General features: G+C 38.4%; 1 protein-coding gene across 1 annotated transcript in view; it reads left to right on the forward strand.

Moving 5' to 3' along the window:
- Nucleotides 1-13,092, forward strand: part of Rel (REL proto-oncogene, NF-kB subunit) — a 48,358-nt gene extending 35,266 nt beyond the window's left edge. The window contains exons 5-10 of the mRNA XM_012950396.2: nt 1,895-2,035; nt 4,270-4,374; nt 4,637-4,849; nt 6,641-6,709; nt 6,838-6,906; nt 8,696-13,092. Coding sequence (XP_012805850.2) covers nt 1,895-2,035; nt 4,270-4,374; nt 4,637-4,849; nt 6,641-6,709; nt 6,838-6,906; nt 8,696-9,453 — 1,355 coding nt within the window. The 3' untranslated portion in view covers nt 9,454-13,092. The remainder of the gene's footprint in view (nt 1-1,894; nt 2,036-4,269; nt 4,375-4,636; nt 4,850-6,640; nt 6,710-6,837; nt 6,907-8,695) is intronic.
- The last annotated feature ends 8,120 nt before the right edge of the window (nt 13,093-21,212 follow it).

The following is a 21,212-nucleotide window of genomic DNA, read 5'->3' on the forward strand; positions in this document are numbered from 1 at the left end:
CCTCCTTGTTGAGGTATATGGGTCATACATTCTGGGTGTGTATTCTTTTTGTATGAGTCCTACTGGCTCGCATTTTTGGAGTATACTGTTGGAGTGTGTGTATGTGTGTGTACACGTACATATATATCCATCCATGGTTTGTTCTTTTTTATTTCTTATTCTGTTGTATGACTATACCCTGGATTCACGTCATTTGTTTTCGAACTTAATCAGAAGCACCTGGTACTCATTTATTCATTTTGTATATTGATTACTCATTTTTTTGGCATGTGTGTATAATATGGTATGTGGGACATGTAGTGTGATATATGCATATGTCTCATATGCATGCCTGCAGAGGTCAGTAAAGAACATAAGTGTGGGCTGGAGAGATGGCTTAGTGGTTAAGTGCTTGCCTGTGAAGCCTAAGGACCCCGGTTCAAGGCTCGATTCCCCAGGACCCACTTAGCCAGATGCACAAGGGGCGCACACATCTGGAGTTCGTTTGCAGTGGCTGAAGGCCCTGGTGTGCCCATTCTCTCTCTGCCTCTTTCCCTCTGCTGTCACTCTCAAATAAATAAAAATAAACAACAAAAAAGAACAAATTCTAGATGCATGTGTCACCATGTGCAGCCAGCTTACCAGGATTCTAGAGAATCGAACCTGGGTCCTTAGGCTTCATAGGCAAACGCCTTAACTGCTAAGCTATCTATCTCTCCAGACCCTGGTTTTGTTTTGATTTTAAGCAATTAACACATGTTTATTATAAGAACTAGCTGTCTTTCACCATTCATTATCTTCTTGGCATTTCATCTCCAAAATGTTGATCTAAGCCTTCATATGTCCCTGTAATTTCTTTTTTTAAAAAATATTTTTTATTCATTTTTATTTATTTATTTATTTATTTGAGAGTGACAGAGAGAAAGAGGCAGAGGGGAAGAGAGAGGGAGAGAGAGAGAGGGAGAGAATGGGTGCGCCAGGGCCTACAGCCACTGCAAACGAACTCCAGATGTGTGCGCCCCTTGTGCATCTGGCTAACATGGGTCCTGGGGAATCAAGCTTCGAACCGGGGTCCTTAGGCTTCACAGACAAGCGCTTAACCACTAAGCCATCTCTCCATCCCTGTCCCTGTAATTTCATGTGGAATGCAAGTGAGGTGTTACAATAGAGTTTTAATTTTCAAAACTATAGGGTCTATATTCAGTGATCTGAGTTTGAATTCCCACTGTAGCACTTAGCTGTGAAACTCTGGAAAAATAATTTTATTTCTTACAAATCCCTAGCTGTAGAAATGTTAACAATAGTAATTCTTACTAGATTTACAGAATAATTTCTAGAATGGACCAAATAAATATGTATTTGTTGAATGGGTGCTTATTCTCTTTTGTGAATCATTTTTATCCATATTTTGATCTGTTATTGTCAGGTTGCAATTCTATTCTGAAGTCCCAGACTATGCCAAAATGGCTGTACTTTCTCACATTCTGTTAGATAGTGACTATTTAATAACAATAATAAAAAGCATTCTTGAAATTGTGTACTATTCTATTTTTATGCATAAAGGCTTGGATGATGGGCTGGAGAGATGGTTTAGCAGTTAAGGCATTTGCCTGCAAAGCCTAAGGACCCATGTTCTACTCTCCAGATCACATGTTAGCCTGGTATACAAAGTTAAGGCAAGCACAAGGTCAAACATGCCTACTAGGTGGCACAAGCATCAGAGTTCAGTTGCAGTGGCTGAGACCCTGGCCCATCAATTCTCTATTTCTCATCTCCTCTCCTCTCTCTAAAATAAAAGTGAAAAGATTTGGATACTGCTGAGGATTATTGGATATGGTGGACAGGAAAAAAGACTAACAGGATTTTCAGGATTCATAACCCTCCTCGCATTCTAAAATAACCATGTACTATTCAGTCCCAGAACAGCAGCTGCTGGACATTGAAGACTGTGACCTGAATGTGGTGAGGCTATGTTTTCAAGTTTTCCTTCCTGATGAACATGGTCACTTGACAACTGCTCTTCCTCCAATTGTGTCTAACCCAATTTATGACAACCGTAAGTGCTTTATTTTCTTATATTTGTAGCATTCGCTTGCTTTTTAATTGTTAAAAAATTTTACCAAAAAAGAAGATGATGATGATGATTTTGGCCGGGCATGGTGGCACATGCCTTTAATCCCAGCACTTGGGAGGCAGAGGTAGGAGGATTGCTATGAGTTCAAGGCTACCCTGAGACTACATAGTGAATTCCAGGTGAGCCTGGGCTAGAATGAGACCCTTCCTCAAAAAACAAACAAAAAAGTTACTATTTTTATAATTAGAAGAAGAGCATACTGGCCAGGCATGTTGTCCTGTACTGTAATCCTAGCTCTTGGGAGGCTAAGGTAGGAGAAGCCCAAGTTTGAAGCCAGCCTGGGCTCCAAGGTGAGACTCTGACTTAAAAAGAGAGAGAGGGGGTGGGGGAGAGAGAGAAATACTTTAATTTCAGGAAAAATTCACATCTAGAATTCACACCTTGGGCCAAGGATGGTGGTGCATGCCTTTAATCCCAGCACTCAGAAGGCTGAGATAGGAGGATCAAAGTGAGTTCGAAGCCAGCTTGTTGACAGTTTTTTTTGCAGGGTTGGGGGAGGAGGAATTTCAAGATAGGGTCTCACTCTAGCCCAGGCTGACCTGGAATTCACTATGTACTCTCTTGGTGGCTTTGAACTCAGGGTAATCCTCCTGCCTCTGCCTCGTGAGTGTTGGGATTAAAGGTATACACCATCACACCTGCCTATTTTGACAATTTTTTAAAAATATATTTTATTTTTATTTATTTTACTTATTTGTCAAGAAAGAGGGAGAGAATGGACATGCCATTGCAAACGAACTCCAGACACACGCACCACCTTGTGCATCTGGCTTATGTGGGTCTGAGGAATTGAACCTGGGTCCTTTGGCTTTGCAGGCAGGCACCTTAACTGCTAAACCATACCTCCAGCCCTATTTTGACAACTTAAAAATATATTTTTATTTATTTATTTGCAAGGAGAAGAGATGCCAGAGAGAGAATATATGGGTGTGCCTGGGCCTCTTGCCACTGCCAGCAAATTTCTGATGCATATAGCACTTTATGCTTGACAAGAGTACTGGGGAATTGAACCCAGTCTGGAAAGCTGAGCCATCTTCCCAGGCTCCTATTTTGGCAACTTTTAAAAAAGTGCATCATTGATTTTTTTTTTTTTTTTAAACTGGAGGAAAATCTCTTGAGTCTCGCTGTAGCTTGGGTTGAAGGAAAGAAATAGCAGAATAACATTAATAAAAGGACACCTGACATTCTGTGGCCTCGGCACACAAACCTAGGGCATGCACATCCTTACACACATGCACATGTGTACACCATATGCAAGAACACCTTTTTTTTTTTTTTTTTTTTTTTTTTTTTGGTTTTTCGAGGTAGGGTCTCACTCTGGCCCAGGCTGACATGGAATTCCGTAAGTAGTCACAGGGTGGTCTTGAACTCAAAGTGATCCTCCTACCTCTGCCTCCCAAGTGCTGGGATTAAAGGCATGCACCACCACACCTGGCTTAAAAACACCATTTTTTGTTCACTTGTTTTTTCGAAGTAGGGTCTCACTCTAGCCCAGGCTGATCTGGAATTCACTATGTAGTCTCAGGGTGGCCTTTTACTCATGGCGATCCTCATCAGCCAGATATGAAGTCACAAGGCTCTAAAACCCTAGGCAAGACAGTTAGAAAAAAAGGGAACAAGTATGTGTGATGAGAACTGGTTCAGAGTCTCTAGCAGGGGAGCATAGCTATTCATATGCTCTTGACCTAAGACTATGTTGGTTGTCCTCTACTTGGGGAAGGTTGAGAAGGTTCTCCATCCTCTTCTACCCAGCATGTAGGAAGAGTACATTTGCCTGACCAGCCAGATCAGCCATATCAACCCTGATGATCAATGAGCTAACAGATGTTGTAGCCAGATAGCCCTCACATCTGATTATTTTGTATATGTCATCTACATTAATTTTCTATCTAGTTTTTAAAATTATTTTTCTTAAAATTCTATAATTTAAAAATCAAACTTAATATTTAGTTGCTGGGCATGGTGGTGAACACCTTTTATCCTGGCACTTAAGAGGCAGAGATAGGAGGATCACCATGAGTTCAAGGCCACCCTGACACTACATAGTAAATTTCAGGTCAGCCTGGGCTAGAGTGAGATCTTACCTTGAAAAACCAAAATAATAAAATAAAATTTAATACTTAGTGACACAATTTTTAAAAATTGTTTGTATTAAGGTGCTCCAAATACTGCAGAATTAAGAATTTGTCGTGTAAACAAGAACTGTGGAAGTGTCAGTGGAGGAGATGAAATATTTCTACTTTGCGACAAAGTTCAGAAAGGTATTTATCTGTTTTATTTGTTTCATTCAATAAAAGTACATTTTAGCCAGGCATGATAGCTCATGCCTATGATTCAGCTCTCAGGAAGCTGAGGTATGAGTATCTCCATAGGTTTGAGGCCTGCCTGGGGTACAGAGTTAGTTCCAGGTCAGCCTGGGTAGAGTGAGATCCTGCCTCAAAAAAGTTTACAATATATTTTAGATTAATAGATCCATTTTACTTTGTTTATTTATTGTTATCTCTTTGGTTTCTTATTCACTAGATGACATAGAAGTTCGTTTTGTGTTGAATGATTGGGAAGCGAAAGGTATCTTCTCACAAGCTGATGTTCACCGTCAAGTAGCCATAGTTTTCAAGACTCCCCCATATTGCAAAGCTATATCAGAACCAGTGACAGTCAAAATGCAGCTGCGAAGACCTTCTGACCAGGAAGTCAGTGAATCTATGGATTTTAGGTACCTGCCAGATGAAAAAGGTATGATGCTTTGGAAGTGAGAGAGAGAGAGAGAGAGAGAGAGAGAGAGAGAGAGAGAGAGAGAGTCAGTGTCAGTCATATAGTCCATGCTCGCCCTGAACTCTCTGTATCTGACCTTGAGTTTCTGATTCTCCTGCCTCCACTTTCTGAGCGCTAAGATTGCTAGCGTGGGCCACCATGCCCAGATTTATTTTTAATGTGATGGTGGAGATCAAACCCAGGATTTCATGCATGATAGGTGAGCACTTTGCCAACTGAGTATATCCCCAGCCCAAGTAATGGCTTGTATTTCTTAAGTTCATCATGCTGGTAACATTATAAAATATATGTGAGCACAGTTTTGTGTATTCATAACTTATATTTTCCTGGAAGTTTTCCATTGTATTTCTTCTTTTGCTTTTTCCTGTGTTCTTTGCATCTCCTAGAAAGGTGTAATTAACTTGGGGCTAGGGAGATGGGATGCTTTCAAAACTTGCTGGTCTGGGTTTCATTGCCTCAGTGACCATGTAAAGCCAGATGCACACAGTGACACAAGAATCTAGAGTTTGTTTGCTATGGCAGAAGATTCTCGAGTGTCCATTTCTTCTCATATATTCTTTTTCTCTCTCTCCTTGAAAATAAATAAAAAATATTTAAAAAGAGAAAGATGTGATTAATCTAGAGTAATTTTGGAGTTTCTATTCTGTGTTATAAAAATTTCTGTTTTTTTGTCTTCATTGTGCCCCTTTATAAGTATAAAATTCATTCAGGAGTGGTATCTGTTTTGGTCCTTATCAGACCTTATTTCATTTGTTCAGACTGATTTGGAAGTATTCTAGGTAAATGAAATGATTGTTTTAAGTTATTTCTTTGAGAGAGAAAGAGGGAGGGAGGGATAGGTAGAGGGAGAGAATGAGCACACCAGGGCTTCTAGCCACTGCAAATGATCTCCAGATGCATGCACCACCTTGTGCATTTGGCTTATGTGGATACTGAGGAATAGAACCTGAGTCCTTTGGCTTCACAGGCAAGCACCTCAACCACTAAAGCCATCTCTTAAGTCTTTTTTGTTTTTTATGAGAAAGAGTGAGAACAAGAGGACAAGACAGAAAGAGAGAGAGAGAGAGAGAGAGAGAGAGAGAGAGAGAGAGCGCGCGAGCACGAGCACGAGCAAGTGCATGAATTGGTACACCAGGGCCCCCAGCCACTGTAATCAAACTCCATATGCTTGCGCCACCTGGTGCAGATATGTGACCTTGGGCATGGGTCATGTTGTGTGTCTGGCTTAGGTGTGTTATGGCAAGTAAGTTTGGGTCCTTAGGCCTTGCAGGCAAACACCTTAATTGCTAAGCTACCTCTCCAGTCCTTAAGTTATTTTTTGGGTTTTTTTGTTGTTTTTTTTTAGCCAAGCCCAGTGGACTGGCCTTTTTTTTTTTTTTTAACATGCACAAGAGAGAAATGGCACACCAGGGCCTCCAGCTACTGTAATTGAACTCCAGATGCTTGTGTCACCTTGGACTATTGGCTTATGTAGGATCTGGAGAGTCGAACATGCATCCTTAGGCTTCGCAGGCAAGCGCCTTAACCGCTAAACCATCTCTCCAGCCTGTTTTTTGTTTTGTTTTGTTTTGTTTTATTAAGAGAAAAATACCCTTCACAACTGACTTGGGATATATATTCTAGAATAATGTACTTACTAAAGTCCACATTATGTACATTTACTTTAGTGCACTAGTAAATCACCATCTTATGAACAGAATGGAAGCATAATCCCAGGATGATTTACTGTTTTCCTGGTCTCTTTTTAATTAGATGCGTATGGCAATAAATTAAAGAAACAAAAAACAACTCAATTTTTCCAGAAAATGCTGCAGGATTGTAGTAAGTATATTTTGGGTTGATTTATATTGTAAATAGATCTTAACTTGCTTTAGTCTACTTTAAAAATTTTTAAATGATAAACTGTTTTTCAAATGATATTTGATAACAGAAAAACTTTATCGTAACAGTTAACTTTCCTGAGAGACCAAGACCTGGTCCCTTAGGGTCAACTGGAGAAGGAAGATTCATCAAAAAAGGTATGTTATCCCTTGTAGTACATTAATTGTTATCAGGAAAAAACTAGTACTTTTACATTGTACAGAAATTACACTTTTTAGGAACAAGTAACTGTTTTTATATATTATTTGTCCTATAAATTTTCTCACGCTTTAAATATTATGTGAGTTGAGCTAGGCTGGGCCGCTGAAGGTTGTGTTGGAAACTGATTAAATTTGGGGGATTTGTTCAAGAAATTACATTTTGTTCATACATTGGTAAATTTACTAATTGCAGTCTTCAGTGAACAAAGGAGTTAAATCTGGCTAGTCACATATTTTTATAGCTGAAGTTATACTTGAACATTTGATGACATAGTCAGTATCTCTTGTTTAAAAAAGAAATCTTGGACTGGGCATGGTGGTGCACACCTTAATCCCAACACTTGGGAGGTAGAGGTAGGAGGATTGCTGTGAGTCCAAGGCCACCCTGAGACTATATAGTGAATTCCAGGTCTGCTTGAGCTAGAGTGAGGCCCTACCTCAAAAAAATAAGCAAGCTATGTATATTTGTGTGTGTGTGTGTGTGTGTGTGTGTGTGTGTGTGTAGAGAGAGAGAGAGAGAGATCAAAACAAGGATCCTAGGCTTGTTAGCCAAGTGCTCTAACACTGAGCTACATCTTCCAACCTATCTGCCTTTGTTGTCTTATGTGTTTTCACACTGTATCAACAATGCTGAACAGTTCCAAAAGAGGTTGTGTAGCCCACAGATCTTAAAATAATTACTATCTGATCCTTTATAGAAAAGGATTTTACAGAAAACAGTTTGCCAATTCTTGAGTAGCTAATTTGTCAAAGTTTAATTGAAAGTCTTTTTGCTCATCTCTTATATTCTTACATTTGTGCTTTTCCCAGTTAAGTATATGCAGTATTAATTTTTCCTTAAAATTTTTTCTTACTAGGAATTTTTCAGTATCTTAAAGTTACATCTTTATATGTCTTAAAACTAACATGTATTTGTCAGTCTTCTCAAATGAATGTCTTCTCTATGTCTTCATTTCCTTCTATAAGATGATTGGTTGCTTAATGCTTGTTAGTTGAATTCTGATATTTATACTTTATAAAAATGTACATACAAGTAATAAGCTAAATTTTCATATTTAACTGGAGTGAAATTACATATGCCAAAATCACTTACTAGGTATTTGTAAAACAGTTTCCATGTTAATAGAATTTAGTTTAGGATTGGCATACTAGTTTTAGTGCTTTAAGCTTCTTTTTTTGTTTGTTTGTTTGTTTTTGTTGTTGTTGTTTTTGATTTTCAAGGTAGGGTCTCACACTCTAGCTTATAGGCTGACCTGGAATTCACTATATAGTCTCAAGGTGGCCTTCACCTCTTGGCAATCCTCCTACCTCTGCCTCCTGAGTGCTGGGATTAAAGGTGTGCACCATCATGCCTGACTAAGCTTTTTTTTTTTTTTTGTAATTCGAAATGTATCAGTTCCCTCAAAATTATTTATTTGTTTATTCATTGATTCATTAGAGAGAAAGATTGGGTGTGCCAGGGCATCTAGCCATTGCAAACAAACTCCAGACTTGTGTCACCTTTTGCATCCAGCTTTACGTAGGTACTGGGAAATCAAACCTAGATCCTTAGCTTTTCAGGCAAGTGCCTTAACTACTGAACTATCTCTTCAAACCTCCCTTGAAATTTTCTATTAGTGCTTTAATAAGTTTTAATATATAAATAATGATTTGAAATTTTACTAATGTAAATTTTAATTTAAATACATTTTTCTCAAAAAAAATAAAATACATTTTTCTCTCACAGAATCAAACTTGTTTACTCATGGTGCAGTTTTGCCAGAAATGCCAAGGCCTTCAGGAATGTCAAGTCAAGCAGAATCCTATTATTCTTCACCTGTGTCCATCTCAAGTGGATTGCCATATCACACTTCAGTGCCTCAGTCTTCGGGCTGGTCATCAGTAACCCACTCTGCCACACGCTCATTCAGTACAAATCCACTGAGTAGTTTTTCAGCAGGGACCCTTTGCTCTAATTCACAAGGTATGCCATCATTCTTGGAAGTGCCTGGTGTGAATGATTTAAGTGCTTCTAACAATTGCATGTACAATACTATTGATGGCATAGCTAGAATGGAAACATCCATGTCACCATCTGACTTATATGGTATTCCTAATGGCAGCATGCTGCCAGACTGCCATGTGAACACGATGACAGCCCACCGAGATACCGAGACTGGCAATCCAAGACTCATGAGCATCAACCTTGAAAACTCCTGTAACTCAAGCTTAGCCCCCAGAGACCTCAGACAGCTGCATCAGATGTCTTCTTCCAGCATGTCAGCAGGCACTACTTCCAATGCTGTTTTTGTCTCACAGTCAGATGGATTTGAGCGATCCAGCTTCAATTGTGCAGATAACAACCTGATAAATGAGCCTGGATCATCAAATGATACTAATACAAATAATCATAATTTTGTTCAAAGTAGTCAGTATTCAAGTATTGGTATTATACAAAGTGAGCAGTTGAATGACTCATTTGCATGTGATTTTTTTTCAGTGTAACTTGCAAAATTATAGACATTTCGTACTTGTATAGATACAGAATTTTGTGTTTAGCTAACTAAGAATATAATAAGATTTTTTTTGAGATATAAGAGTCAAAAACTTTTCAGAGAGGTGTAAAATTTTGGGCATATAAAATACAAAACTTGGAAAATTCAGAAATAGAATTTTTAGAAGGCTGTATTGTTTCTTTTTTTTTGAAATATATGGCCTGATACTATGTGTGGTATGGACTCTGCCTTCCAGAGTTCTATCAAATTTCCCCAGAACAGATACTGAGCTTCCCATTATACTTTTTAATATTTCTGTTGTATTAATGTATTCTTAGTTAAGCAAATTAACTGATATTTGCTTTCAAGCAAATTTGAGGTAAACCTTGTAATGGCTATGTCATTGAAATAATTAATTCCTTATTATTTTTGAGGCCTATAGGTCAAGGTGGCCCCTAAGGGGTTTTCTGAGGCTTCTTTGAGTTTCTTAGATTTGTATGTTATCAAAACTTGGAAATGTTAATTTGGACTGAAGATAGTTGAAGTAAGCTTTCAAAGTCTATAAGGTTTCTTTATTTTATACCATTTAAATCAGTGGCTTTAAAGTTGCTTGTGATTTTAGCTTGATACACATACTTTCAAGAAGAGAAAGAAGCTTCCTTGAACCCTTTTCTTTCTTAGATGTTGTCACTCCCTTTGAGCTCATAAAATTACCTACTTGACATTGCTATAAGAAATTTAGCCAGAATTGATAGCCTATTCCTGTAATCCCAGGTACTTGGGAGACTGAGACAGGAAGAGTGCAAGACCTAACTGGACTATAGAGTTTGTTCAACACCAGCTTGGATAACTTATCAAGACCCTGTAGTTCCCTCCATCCCGCTTCAGTTTTTACTAGAATCTAAATGCTTTGCATTCTTTGTGTCCCTTTTATCTTTTAAATATTAAGTCTTCACTGTCCCAGTGCCTAAAGTCTTCCTTTCCACTAAGGTCCAGTAGATCTGAATCTTCATTCAGAACCTCTGTGACTCTGTCTTAAAATAAAAATTAAAAAAGGGCTTGGGATATTGCTTAGTGGTAGAGTGCTTGCTTAGCATATGCAAGGCCCTGAATTCAAACCCCCAGTAGAGGAAAAAAAAAAAGTGAAAAATCATCATGTCCAAACCTGAATTTTGATCATCTTTCCCAAACTTGCTGCTTCTGTCTTCACCAACTTAGTAAATGGCAATGCCATGCTTATAATTTCTCTAGCAAAACCCTTGGGTTTCATGGTTAACGCTTTTGTTTCCCACATGTGATCCATCAGCAAGTCAAAAGGCCCTGATACAATGTATCCAGGGTATCTCCCAAGCTGACCACCACTTTTACTAACATCCTATTCCAAGCCACTCTTGTCTGTACCAGGATTGGACCACCAAATACTCTCTTTACAGCTTTGCACCTTTGTACCTTTGTAATTTGTTCCTTATAAAAAGCCAGAGTAAGCTGGTTATGGTGGTGCATACCTTTAATCCCAGCACTCAGGAGGCAGAGGCAGGAGGATCGCCGTGAGTTCAAGGCCACCCTGAGACTACATAGTGAATTCCAGGTCAGCCTAAGCTAGAGTGAGACCCTACTTCAAAAAACCAAAAAATAAATAAATAAACAAAGTCATAGTAATTATGTCATAAGCCATTTAAATCCTCGTCATTTGCTCCAAACTACCCTGTGATTCCCCATGTCACTCACAGTAAATGTCATAGTCCTTAACATGAGCAGGCCTACGCTCCCTGTGCTACCTCACATACTGCCATTTCCCTCTTCCCCAGACCTACGCACTCTGGCTTCTGTGCTCCTATCCAGAGCACCAAGTATTCTGCCTCAGAGTACTTGTACTTGGAATTTCCTGTGACTTAAATGCTTTAGTGCACTCTAACATCTTTCAAGTCTTACTCAGCTACTGACACTTCCTGTCCCTCTCCTTTTACTTACCAAGATCTGATTTTACCAAACATCCGTTTCTTTGCTTCCCTTTCTTTAGTTAGTTCCCTGGGAGCAGAAGTTTATGTTGTTACTGTTGAAGTCTCCAGTTTGTAGAACAGTGGCAATCATATTAAACACTCAGTAAATACACATTCCAAGTATTACTAACATAACTTTTATTTTTGAAAGAATAGCTTTAGCCATCTCAGCCCATGGGGAGGCTAAGGTAGGAGGATCACTGTGAGTTCTAAACCAGCATGGAGCTATAATCTTAATTGTAATAGAATTATGATGCTAAATAACTAATGTATCAAAGACCTAATTTATCTTCCAACTAGAACCTACTCCAGTATTGAAATATTCCTACCTAGAAGTACTGTCAATTCACTTAAAGTTTAACCATAAATTCATAGTCATTGGAAATCAAATGGGCTATGTCTGAATGCCATGTATATAAAAATTGCTAATTGAATGATAATAGAAATTAGAAACAAGATAAGACTTGAGGCCAGGCTAGTCCAGGAAGTCAAAGAAAATCTCATTGAACACTTTTAACTCAGTAGTATTAATAGTTTCAAAATTGTGATTTGAAAAGGACGTATTGGTCCAGGTATGGTGGTACATGACTATAATACCAATACTCAGAAAAAGGTAGAGGCATGAAGATCATGAGTTTGAGGCAAGCCTAAGCTACATATCAAGACCCTGTCTCAAAATAGATGTTACCACATAAAATGTTAAAATCATAATCATATAGTACACTTCGAGTGGAATTCAGCAAGGAAAAAGAGAACTGTGAAGGTACAATTTTTTATTCTGCATATGAACCCAGAGTGGTATTTAGTATGTGGTGAGATTTTTTTTTAAATTATAGAATTTTAGTAATTTTGTATCAGTGAGCATTGATGAATTTAAATATGACATAGTAGCTCAATGGCCTTTAACTAAGAAGGCATTCATTTGTTTTGCCATTTTTCCTCTGTAAGTTGAATTAAATTCCATAACATTTGTGTTTAGAGTATTTTCAATGGGATTTTCATTTTCATTACTTACTGATCACAGAATTTATTTTTTAATTTACACTAGCTACTCAGGTCCCCTCTCTCCCTCATATTTTAACCTTAGAAGAAATGGGGTTCTTCCTCTGTAAGCTCCACTCATTGGTCACTGAAGCTCTCCTCCTGTACTCCCTATACCCTCAAGCCCCTACTAGTTCTTCCGAATGCAAACATGTTAAATATCTTCTTGAACATAAAAGGAAAGACCGAAAATCCCCTAAAGTGACAAAAACCTGCCACCCTTTCCCTGTGCATCCTCACTTCTGTAGTGCCACAGTCTGCACTTCCTCACTTCTCATGCCCACCTTAGCCTATCCATCTCTGGTTTTAGCTAGCATCTTTGCACCATGCACAGATGACCGGAGACCATGCCCTTTCCATCCAGTGCCTTTTTTTTTTTTTTTAAATCAGCTGTCGTCTGACTTGTTTGCCCTGTCCACAGTCATTGTTTTCTTCGTGTTGCTGGAGAAGATTCCACTGTGAGACCCTGAGCCTCATCCTCAGCGGGTGCTGTTTCACTGTGTGTCCACAGCTTCAGTTTTCACACTGCCTTGAATGCTCTTTAAACTAGCTTCTCCTCTGGCTTTCTTTACTTTCCTTGATGGCATTACCATTTACACTGCCACCCAGGATCCTTTTTTTTTTTTTTTTAATTTTTTATTTATTTATTTGAGAGCGACAGACATAGAGAGAAAGACATAGAGGGGGAGAGAGAATGGGTGCGCCAGGGCTTCCAGCCTCTGCAAACGAACTCTAGACGCATGCGCCCCCTTGTGCATCTGGCTAACGTGGGACCTGGGGAACCGAGCCTCGAACCGGGGTCCTTAGGCTTCACAGGCAAGCGCTTAACCGCTAAGCCATCTCTCCAGCCCCCAGGATCCTTTTTTGTTTGTTTGTTTGGTTTTGGTTTTTCAGTGTAGGGTCTCAATCTCACCCAGGCTGACCTAGAAATCATGATGTAGTCTCAAACTGGCCTCAAATTCACAGCGATCCTCCTTCCTCTGCCCCCTGAGTGCTGGAATTAAAGGCGTTTGTCACCACACCTGGTTCCCAGGGTCTTTAATAGAAATTTCCGTCACATTTTTTTTTCTTGCATGCAAACTTAGTTCTTTGAGTCCACCTCCTAAAAATCTTTTGCATCTGTCCCTTTTTTATTCCTGTAAAGGCCTTCATTCCTTTTCTCCAATAAGAATCATTTCTATATGCGCTAGTGTAAAAAATACACCATTCTTCCTATTTTTGCATAATTAGCATTCCTTAAAAAAGTTATTCTCTCTTAGGCCTCCATACTTACTACCCTCTCTGCCTCTGCTCATGGAATGCTTATTATTTGACACCAGGCTTCTAGAGGCCTATCTTGAGGTGCAGCTGTGTAATCTAGGTACACCCACCTAGACTTCACTTTTCATGGGGTCATAGTAAATTAACATTGGTCCCATTCATCTTGGTACTCTAGCACCTAGCCCAGTCTCTGGAGTAGTTAGTGCTGAATAAGTGGTAGCTTTTTTTTTTTTTTTTTTTTCAGAAAGGGAAGCATGATTAAGAAACTATACAAAGATACAGTTTTTAATGGGAAAGGTACTTAACCTGTCAGGAACAGCCTGCACTTTAAAATATTCTTGGGCTGGAGGGATGGCTTAGCTGTTAAGGCATTTGCCTGCAAAGCCAAAGGACCTCAATTCAATTCCCCAGGACCCAACTAAACCAGTTGCACAAGGTGGCGCTTGCATCTGGAGTTCATTTGCAGTGGCTGAAGGCCTTGGTATGCCCATTCTCTCTCTCTCCCTCCCTCCCCCCTTCTTTCATGCTCTAAAATAAATAAAAATATATAAATATAAAATATTATTCTTGGAGAGATTCTCTGATAGAGCTGCCAGAAAGTGGTGCAATGTGCTTGAAACGCCAGTGAAGTTGCGCTGCCTGCCAGTGGTGCAGTATGCTCCAGAGACGCAGCTTCTGTGAGTCTCGCGGTCCAGGATGGGATGGGACTTCTTGTGGTGCAGCTGCATTTGAGTCATCTAGTGCTCCTGTAAAAAGTCCCCTCCCTGCTCTGTAATAACCCCAATAAACTCATTGTTTCATAACAAAAAAATTATTCTCCAGGGATATGTGACTCAGAACTAGAGCACTTGCCTTGAATGGCCCAGAATTCAATCCCCAGAACTGTAAAAAAAAAATAATAATAATAATAATAATAATAACAACAATGTAATAATTAATTAAAAGTATAAAAACTCTGAAACTCTGCGATCAAAAGCAGCTGTCTTAGAAATAGTTGTTCCAAGTATCAGGTAGAAGATCTGCTGCTAAGTGTGATAGGTTAAATCTCAAGTATCTCCTTTACAGTTTACCCCTGCACACACACTCCAGTGTTCATGTAATGAATCCTGTATCACATTTTTAATATCTATGCAGTGTACCAGGCTATGTACAGAAATAAGAGGTCAATGCGATTAAACTCTTACTCTCAAAGACGTCAGTCTCTGCCGGGCATGGTGACTCATACAGATAAAATAGAGAAAGCATGAGAGAGAATGGGTGTGCCATGGCCTCCAGCCACTGTAGACTAACTCTGAATGCATGTACCCCTGTGCATCTGGCTTTACATGAATACTGGGGAATCAAACCCAGGTCCTTAGGCTTTGCAGACAAGCACCTTAACTTTTGAGCCATCTTTTTCAGCCCCCTTAAATTTATTTTTGAAAAAGAGAATGGGTACACCAGGGCTTCCAGCCACTGCAAACTAACTCCAGAGCATATACTACCTTGTGCTTCTGGCTTATGTGGTCTTGGGAAATCAAGCCTGGGTCCTTAAGCTTCACAGGCAAGCACCTTAACCACTGAATCATCTCTTCAGCCCCCTTAACGGCCTTTAATTTGTCTTCTGCCCCTAATCTTAGTATACAAATAGCTGGGATGCTCATTCTTAATGTTTCAGAAAAAAAAATATGTTTTCCACAGTGAGAGAGACTTAGAATGTGATCCAGGCTACCTAGTTATACCTTACTAATTTTTTTATTATAAGTTGATGTGTTGAAGGATTACCATATGCTGTTTAACAACTTGGGAAAATAGAATACTATTTCTAACTAAATAACACTCTGATTAGCTGATCTGGTGGTTCAGGCCTGTAATCTCAAATACTCTGGAGGCTGAGTCAGTAAAATCACAAGTTCAAGACCTGCCTGGGCTATAGAGTGATTTCATGGCCAGCCTAGGTTACTTAGTGAGACTCTGTCTCAAAATACAGAATGTAAAAAAGGACTGGAAGTGCAGCTCAGTAGTAGAGTACCTATGTAATGTTTACAGCCCTAGGTTCAATACCCTGTCCTCCCCCCCCCAAAAAAAAAACACAAAGCAGTCTAGCCTACCTACCTCACAGTGAGTGTTTTGTAGTAAATAATGTCTAAGAAGAACCACTGTAAATTGTATAGTGTAGAATGACATCTCCAAATTAGCACAGATAGAGAGAAGTTTCTTTGGACCTTACTTTTTCTAGAACTCTTTCCTATTGATAATATCAGTTAATTGACTATTTTTTAACTTCTGAGACTCTTAATTTCTTTATCAAAGTTGATTATGAATTGGGAATAATTTGATTTTTATGAAATTGCCACTGAAAGGTTTCTGGTTTGTTTTCACATTGGATGTGAAAAGGATATTACAATGTTTTGTATTGTGTGTGTGTATAAAATTTCAAAGAGGCTCCCCCAGTGCTGTCTCCTCTGCCCTCTGTAACAAGAATTTTTTTAGAAATATTTTATTTTTATTTATGGGGGAATGGGTACAACAGGACCTCTAACAATAACAAATAACCTCCAGACGCATGTGCCATCTTATGTGGATTCTGGGGAATTGAACTTGGGACTTTAGCCATCTCTCTAGCCTTAAGATAAGAATTTTAAAATGTAATCACACTATTCTAAATGTGAGTTTTAGGACAAATATTCCATAATTCCAATTATTAGGCAGGTGTGGTAGTGCATGCCTTTAATCTCAGCACTTGGGAGGCAGAGGTAGGAGGATCACCAGGAGTTCTAGGCCACCCTGAGACTACATAGTGAATCCAAATCAACTTGGACTAGAGTGAAACTCTACCTCAAAAAAAAAAAAAAAAAATCAAGCTGGGCATGGAGGCCTTTAATCCCAGCACTCAGGAAGCAGACATAGGAGGATCGCTATGAGTTCAAGGCTACCTTGAGACTACAGAGTGAATTCCAGGTCAGAGTGGGCTAGAGTGAGACCCTACATCGAAAAACAAAAACAAAATCATAATACCAATTATTTAAAGGAGTAAAATAGTATTCTTATCACTTGTTTCTACAACAGCATTTTACTATTAGGCTTTCAAAACTTTAAAAAATTACAAATAAAAACATACAATAATGAGTACAAAATGTTGATTCTTCAACAAATTGAGTTTTTTTGGGATGTGGGCAGATAAATACTTTTTTGGTAAAATATTCATAAATCTCATCTTGTCTGTTTTTCTTCTTAAGCCTTATAATCTAATCAAAATATATCCATAAAATGTAGTAAGATGTAGATAAGACTGGAGTATCTGTTTGAGATATTCAGTCTCATCAGACTTCATTGCTATTGGTCAACTAGGTATGATGACACATGTCTATAGCCCTAGCACTCAGGAGGCTGAGGCAGGAGGGTTACTTGAGCCCAGACCACCACAAGCCTGGACATTGTATGGAGACCTCAAATTATATACATGTGTACATACAAGAACTCAAAAATAACTGTTGGTTGTGATAGATTCCAGAAGAAGAGGGAAATCCTATTTTTATATGTTTAATGATGAATGAATTTCAAGGCACTGGTGAAATTAATTTAAAAGTTCTCATGTATTGTTAAGCTTTGTACCAAGATGCAATATTTTTTATATAATAAAATGTCTTTTATTGTGCATTATGATGTATTACCTTTGTAATATCTTTGTATACTGTGATGTTATTCTTGGTAATATAATAAATGGAAAAATTCTAAAATCTGTGCTGAAATTTTGCTATTTGCAGGCTGAAGGTGTAGCTTGTTTAAGGCCCTGAGTTCAACCCCCAACAATGCCAGAATAAAAAGCTAAAATTTTACTGTTTGGCTTACAAAATATCAGTGAGATTTTCTTAATGTGTGTAACATTTTTCTTATAGGCAAAAAAAAAAAATCAGTTTTGGTTGTTTTAAAACATTAGGCAAAAAAAATTTTAATTAGGTATTTTAATGAAATGCTATAGTAGATATTGTTGCATTTGTAACTGTCCTTTGAAATGATAATCTTATAGAATTCTAAAATGACTTAACTTTTTTTCTAAACTCTTTTTTTTTTTTTTTTTTTTTTTTTTCAAGGTAGGGTCTCACTCTAGTTTAGGCTGACCTGGAATTCACTATGTAGTCTCAGGGTGGCTTCAAACTCATGGCGATTCTCCTACTTCTGCCTCACAAGTACTGGGATTAAAGGCGTGTGCTACGACACCTGGCACTTCCCATTTTCTAACACAAACATTTTTACAGACTTGGAGGTAGAAGTCCAGGGTAGCCACATGGTTGTATTCTTTGAGGGCTTTTTCCTAGCTTCCTCACATGATCAAGCCCCAAATTCTCACTTTTCACATAGGTATACTCACATTCTATTTTTTAAACTTTTATTGACAACTTCCATAATTACAAACAATAAACCATGATAATTCCTTTCCCCACTTACCCTTCACAAATCTACTCTCTACATATCCCCTCCCTCTCTCCATTAGTCTCTCTTTTAATTTAATGTCATTATCTTTTCCTCCTATTCTAAGGGTCTTGTGAAGGTAATATGAGGCCCTATGAGATATGGGTATCAAGGGCAATTTCTGCCTGAATGATTGCATTATAAGCAGTCCTACCCTTCCTTTGGTTCTTAGATTCTTTTCACCACCTCTTCCACAATAGACCCTGAGCCTTGGAAGGTGTGATAGATATGTTACAGTGCTGAGCATTCATCTGTTACTTCTTAGCACGGTGGTGCCTTTTGGGTCATTCCAATGGTCACCACCATCTGCAAAGAGATGCTTCTCTAATTTAAAGTGAGAGCAGCATTAATATATGGGTATGAATGTTAAGTAAAGTGCTTACACGACATTTTGGTGAGCATAATATATGCAGTTAGCCAGATAAGAACAGACGTTACACTCCTAGGTAGAAAATGATACCTCATGGTAGTTTAAATTTGTATTTTCCTGATGATCAGTGGTGCTAAGTACTTTTCCCATAGGTCTGTAGGCCACTTGTATGTCTTTTTATTTTTTTTTCCATTTTCCGAGGTAGGTTCTCACTGTAGCTCAGGCTGACCTGGGATTCACTATGTAGTCTCAGGGTGGCCTCAAACTCACAGCAATCCTCCTACCTCTGCCTCCCAAGTGCTGAAATTAAAGGTGTGCTGGCTTTTTCACTTGTATGTCTTTTGAGAATGTATGTGTAGGTTCTTTTTGTTTGTTTTGTTTTGTTTTTCAAGGTAGGGTCTTACTCTAGTCCAGGCTGACCTGGATTTCTCTGTGTAGTCTCAGGTTGACTTCACACTCATGTATTCCTCCTACCTGTGCCTCCCAAGTGATGGGTCTTTGTCCCTTTTAAAAATCTAATCCTTGGGGCTGGAGAGATGGCTTACTGGTTAAGGTGTTTGCCTGCAAAGCCAAAGGACCTTGTTTCTATTCCTCAGGACCCATGTAAGCCAGAAGCACAAGGTGGCACATGCGTCTGGGGTTTGTTTGCAGTGGCTGGAGGCCCTGACACACCCATTCTCTCTCTCCCTCTCTGCCTCTTTTTCTCTCTCAAATAAATAAATTTCAAAAAAAAAATCTAATCCTTTTTATTTCTTGCTATTGCACTGAGTTCTTGATATATTTTGAATATTAGCCCCTTGCCAAGTGTTCAATTTGCATGTATCTTCTCCCATTCTGTAGGGTGTGTGTTCACTTTATTCTTTTCTTTGCTGTGCAGGAGCTTCTTAGCTGGATGGAGATGTAATCCTATTTGTCTTGTGTTTTGCTCTTATTGGCCATATTAACAGCTGGGCAAGATTTTCAGTATTATCATAAATTGAAATTACAAGAGGATGCATTTTTTTCTCTTAAGAAAAAAAGTTTCACAGCTGGCCATGTTGGCACACACCTTTAATCCCAGTACTCAGGAGGCAAAGGTAGGAAGATCGCCTTGAGTTTGAGGCCACATAGTAAATTCCAGGTCAGCTTGAGCTAGGGAAACCCTACCTTGAAAAAAAAAAAAAAAAAAAAAAAAAAAAGCTTCAGTTTTTCACTATTAAGTATGGTGTTAACTATGTTTGCCTTTTTTTTTTTTTTCCCTTGTGGTTCCAGTTCTGTCTGTGCTCTCTTGTGTTAATTAGTATTTGAGTATTGGTTGTTTTTTCTAGGTTCCTTGTATATATGCTTTTCCTTTTCTTCAGCATGAAGGATTCTATCAAGTATTTTCTGTAGAGCTGGTTTTGTCTTCAAATACTCCTTTAACGTGCTTTTGTCAAGGAATGTCCTTATTTCTCTGACTATTTGAATGGATAGCTTTGCAGGATAAAGTAACCTTGGTTGACAGTTGTTATCTTTCAGAACTTGGAATATATCACTCCAAGCCCTTCTGCTTTTAAAGTTTGTGTTGAATAATCTGTTGTAATCCTGATGGGCTTGCCTTTGTAGGTAACTTGATTTTTCTCTCTAACTGCTTTCAATATTTTTTCTTTGGTGTGTGTGTTTGGAAGTTTAATTATAATATGGCGAGGAGAGGTTCTTTCCAGGTTTTGTCTGGCTGGGGTTCTAAAGGCTTCCTGTATCTGCATTGGCACCTCTTTCCCAATTTGGGGGAAATTTTCTTCTATGATTTTGTTGAAGACGCCTACTATGCCTTTGGAGTGGAATTCTTCTCCTTCTACTATGCCCTGAATTCTTATATTTGATCTTTTCATAGTGTCCCGAATATCTTGAAATTCCCACTCATACTTTTCTATAAGTTTGTCTTTCTCTTTGTTGGACTGTATTAGATCTGCCACCTGGTCTTCTAGCTTAGATATTCTGTCCTCTCCCTCATCCATCCTACTGGTGAAATTTTCTACAGAGTTTTTTATTTCATTAACTGTGTTCTTCATTGCTAGCAATTCTGACTGGTTTTTCTTTATTATTTCTATTTCCTTATTTATGTCTTGTATTGCCTTCTTTATTTCATTAAATTGGTGTCCTGCATCTTCTTTGATTCCTTTGATTTCCTCTTTGATTTCTTTGGTTTTTTTGATTTGTTCTTTGACCTCTTTGAACATATTTACAGTCATTCTTTTGAACTCTTTCTCAGGCATTTCCTCTAACTCGTTCTCACTGGAGGTCATTTCTGATGCATTAATACTTTTAGGTGGATTTATTTCGTCTTGCTTTTTAGTGTTTCTTGTGTTATAATTATATATTTTTGCATCTTGGATTAAGTTAAAGCTTGGATTTTCTAGCTAGCTGGGTATTCTTAGCTGTATCAATTGATTTGATGTTATATGTTTTCAGGGTAGGAGCTTAAGGTGTTAGGTGTGGCTCTTAAGACTCTCAGAGTATCTACAAAGGTGTTCGTAGGGGTTGAGTTTCCCTGCTATGGGAGTATTCAAGCAGGCTGAGTGGAATAAAATACAGGTAGATTCTAAAATTTAACTAAGCACTGTACACATTAAATCAAAAACAGCCACAAGTATGTATGCCAGAGTAGTTATTATAATGACCAGATCC

This window comes from Jaculus jaculus, chromosome 4 (genome assembly GCF_020740685.1).
Source record: "Jaculus jaculus isolate mJacJac1 chromosome 4, mJacJac1.mat.Y.cur, whole genome shotgun sequence".
NCBI lineage: Eukaryota > Metazoa > Chordata > Mammalia > Rodentia > Dipodidae > Jaculus > Jaculus jaculus.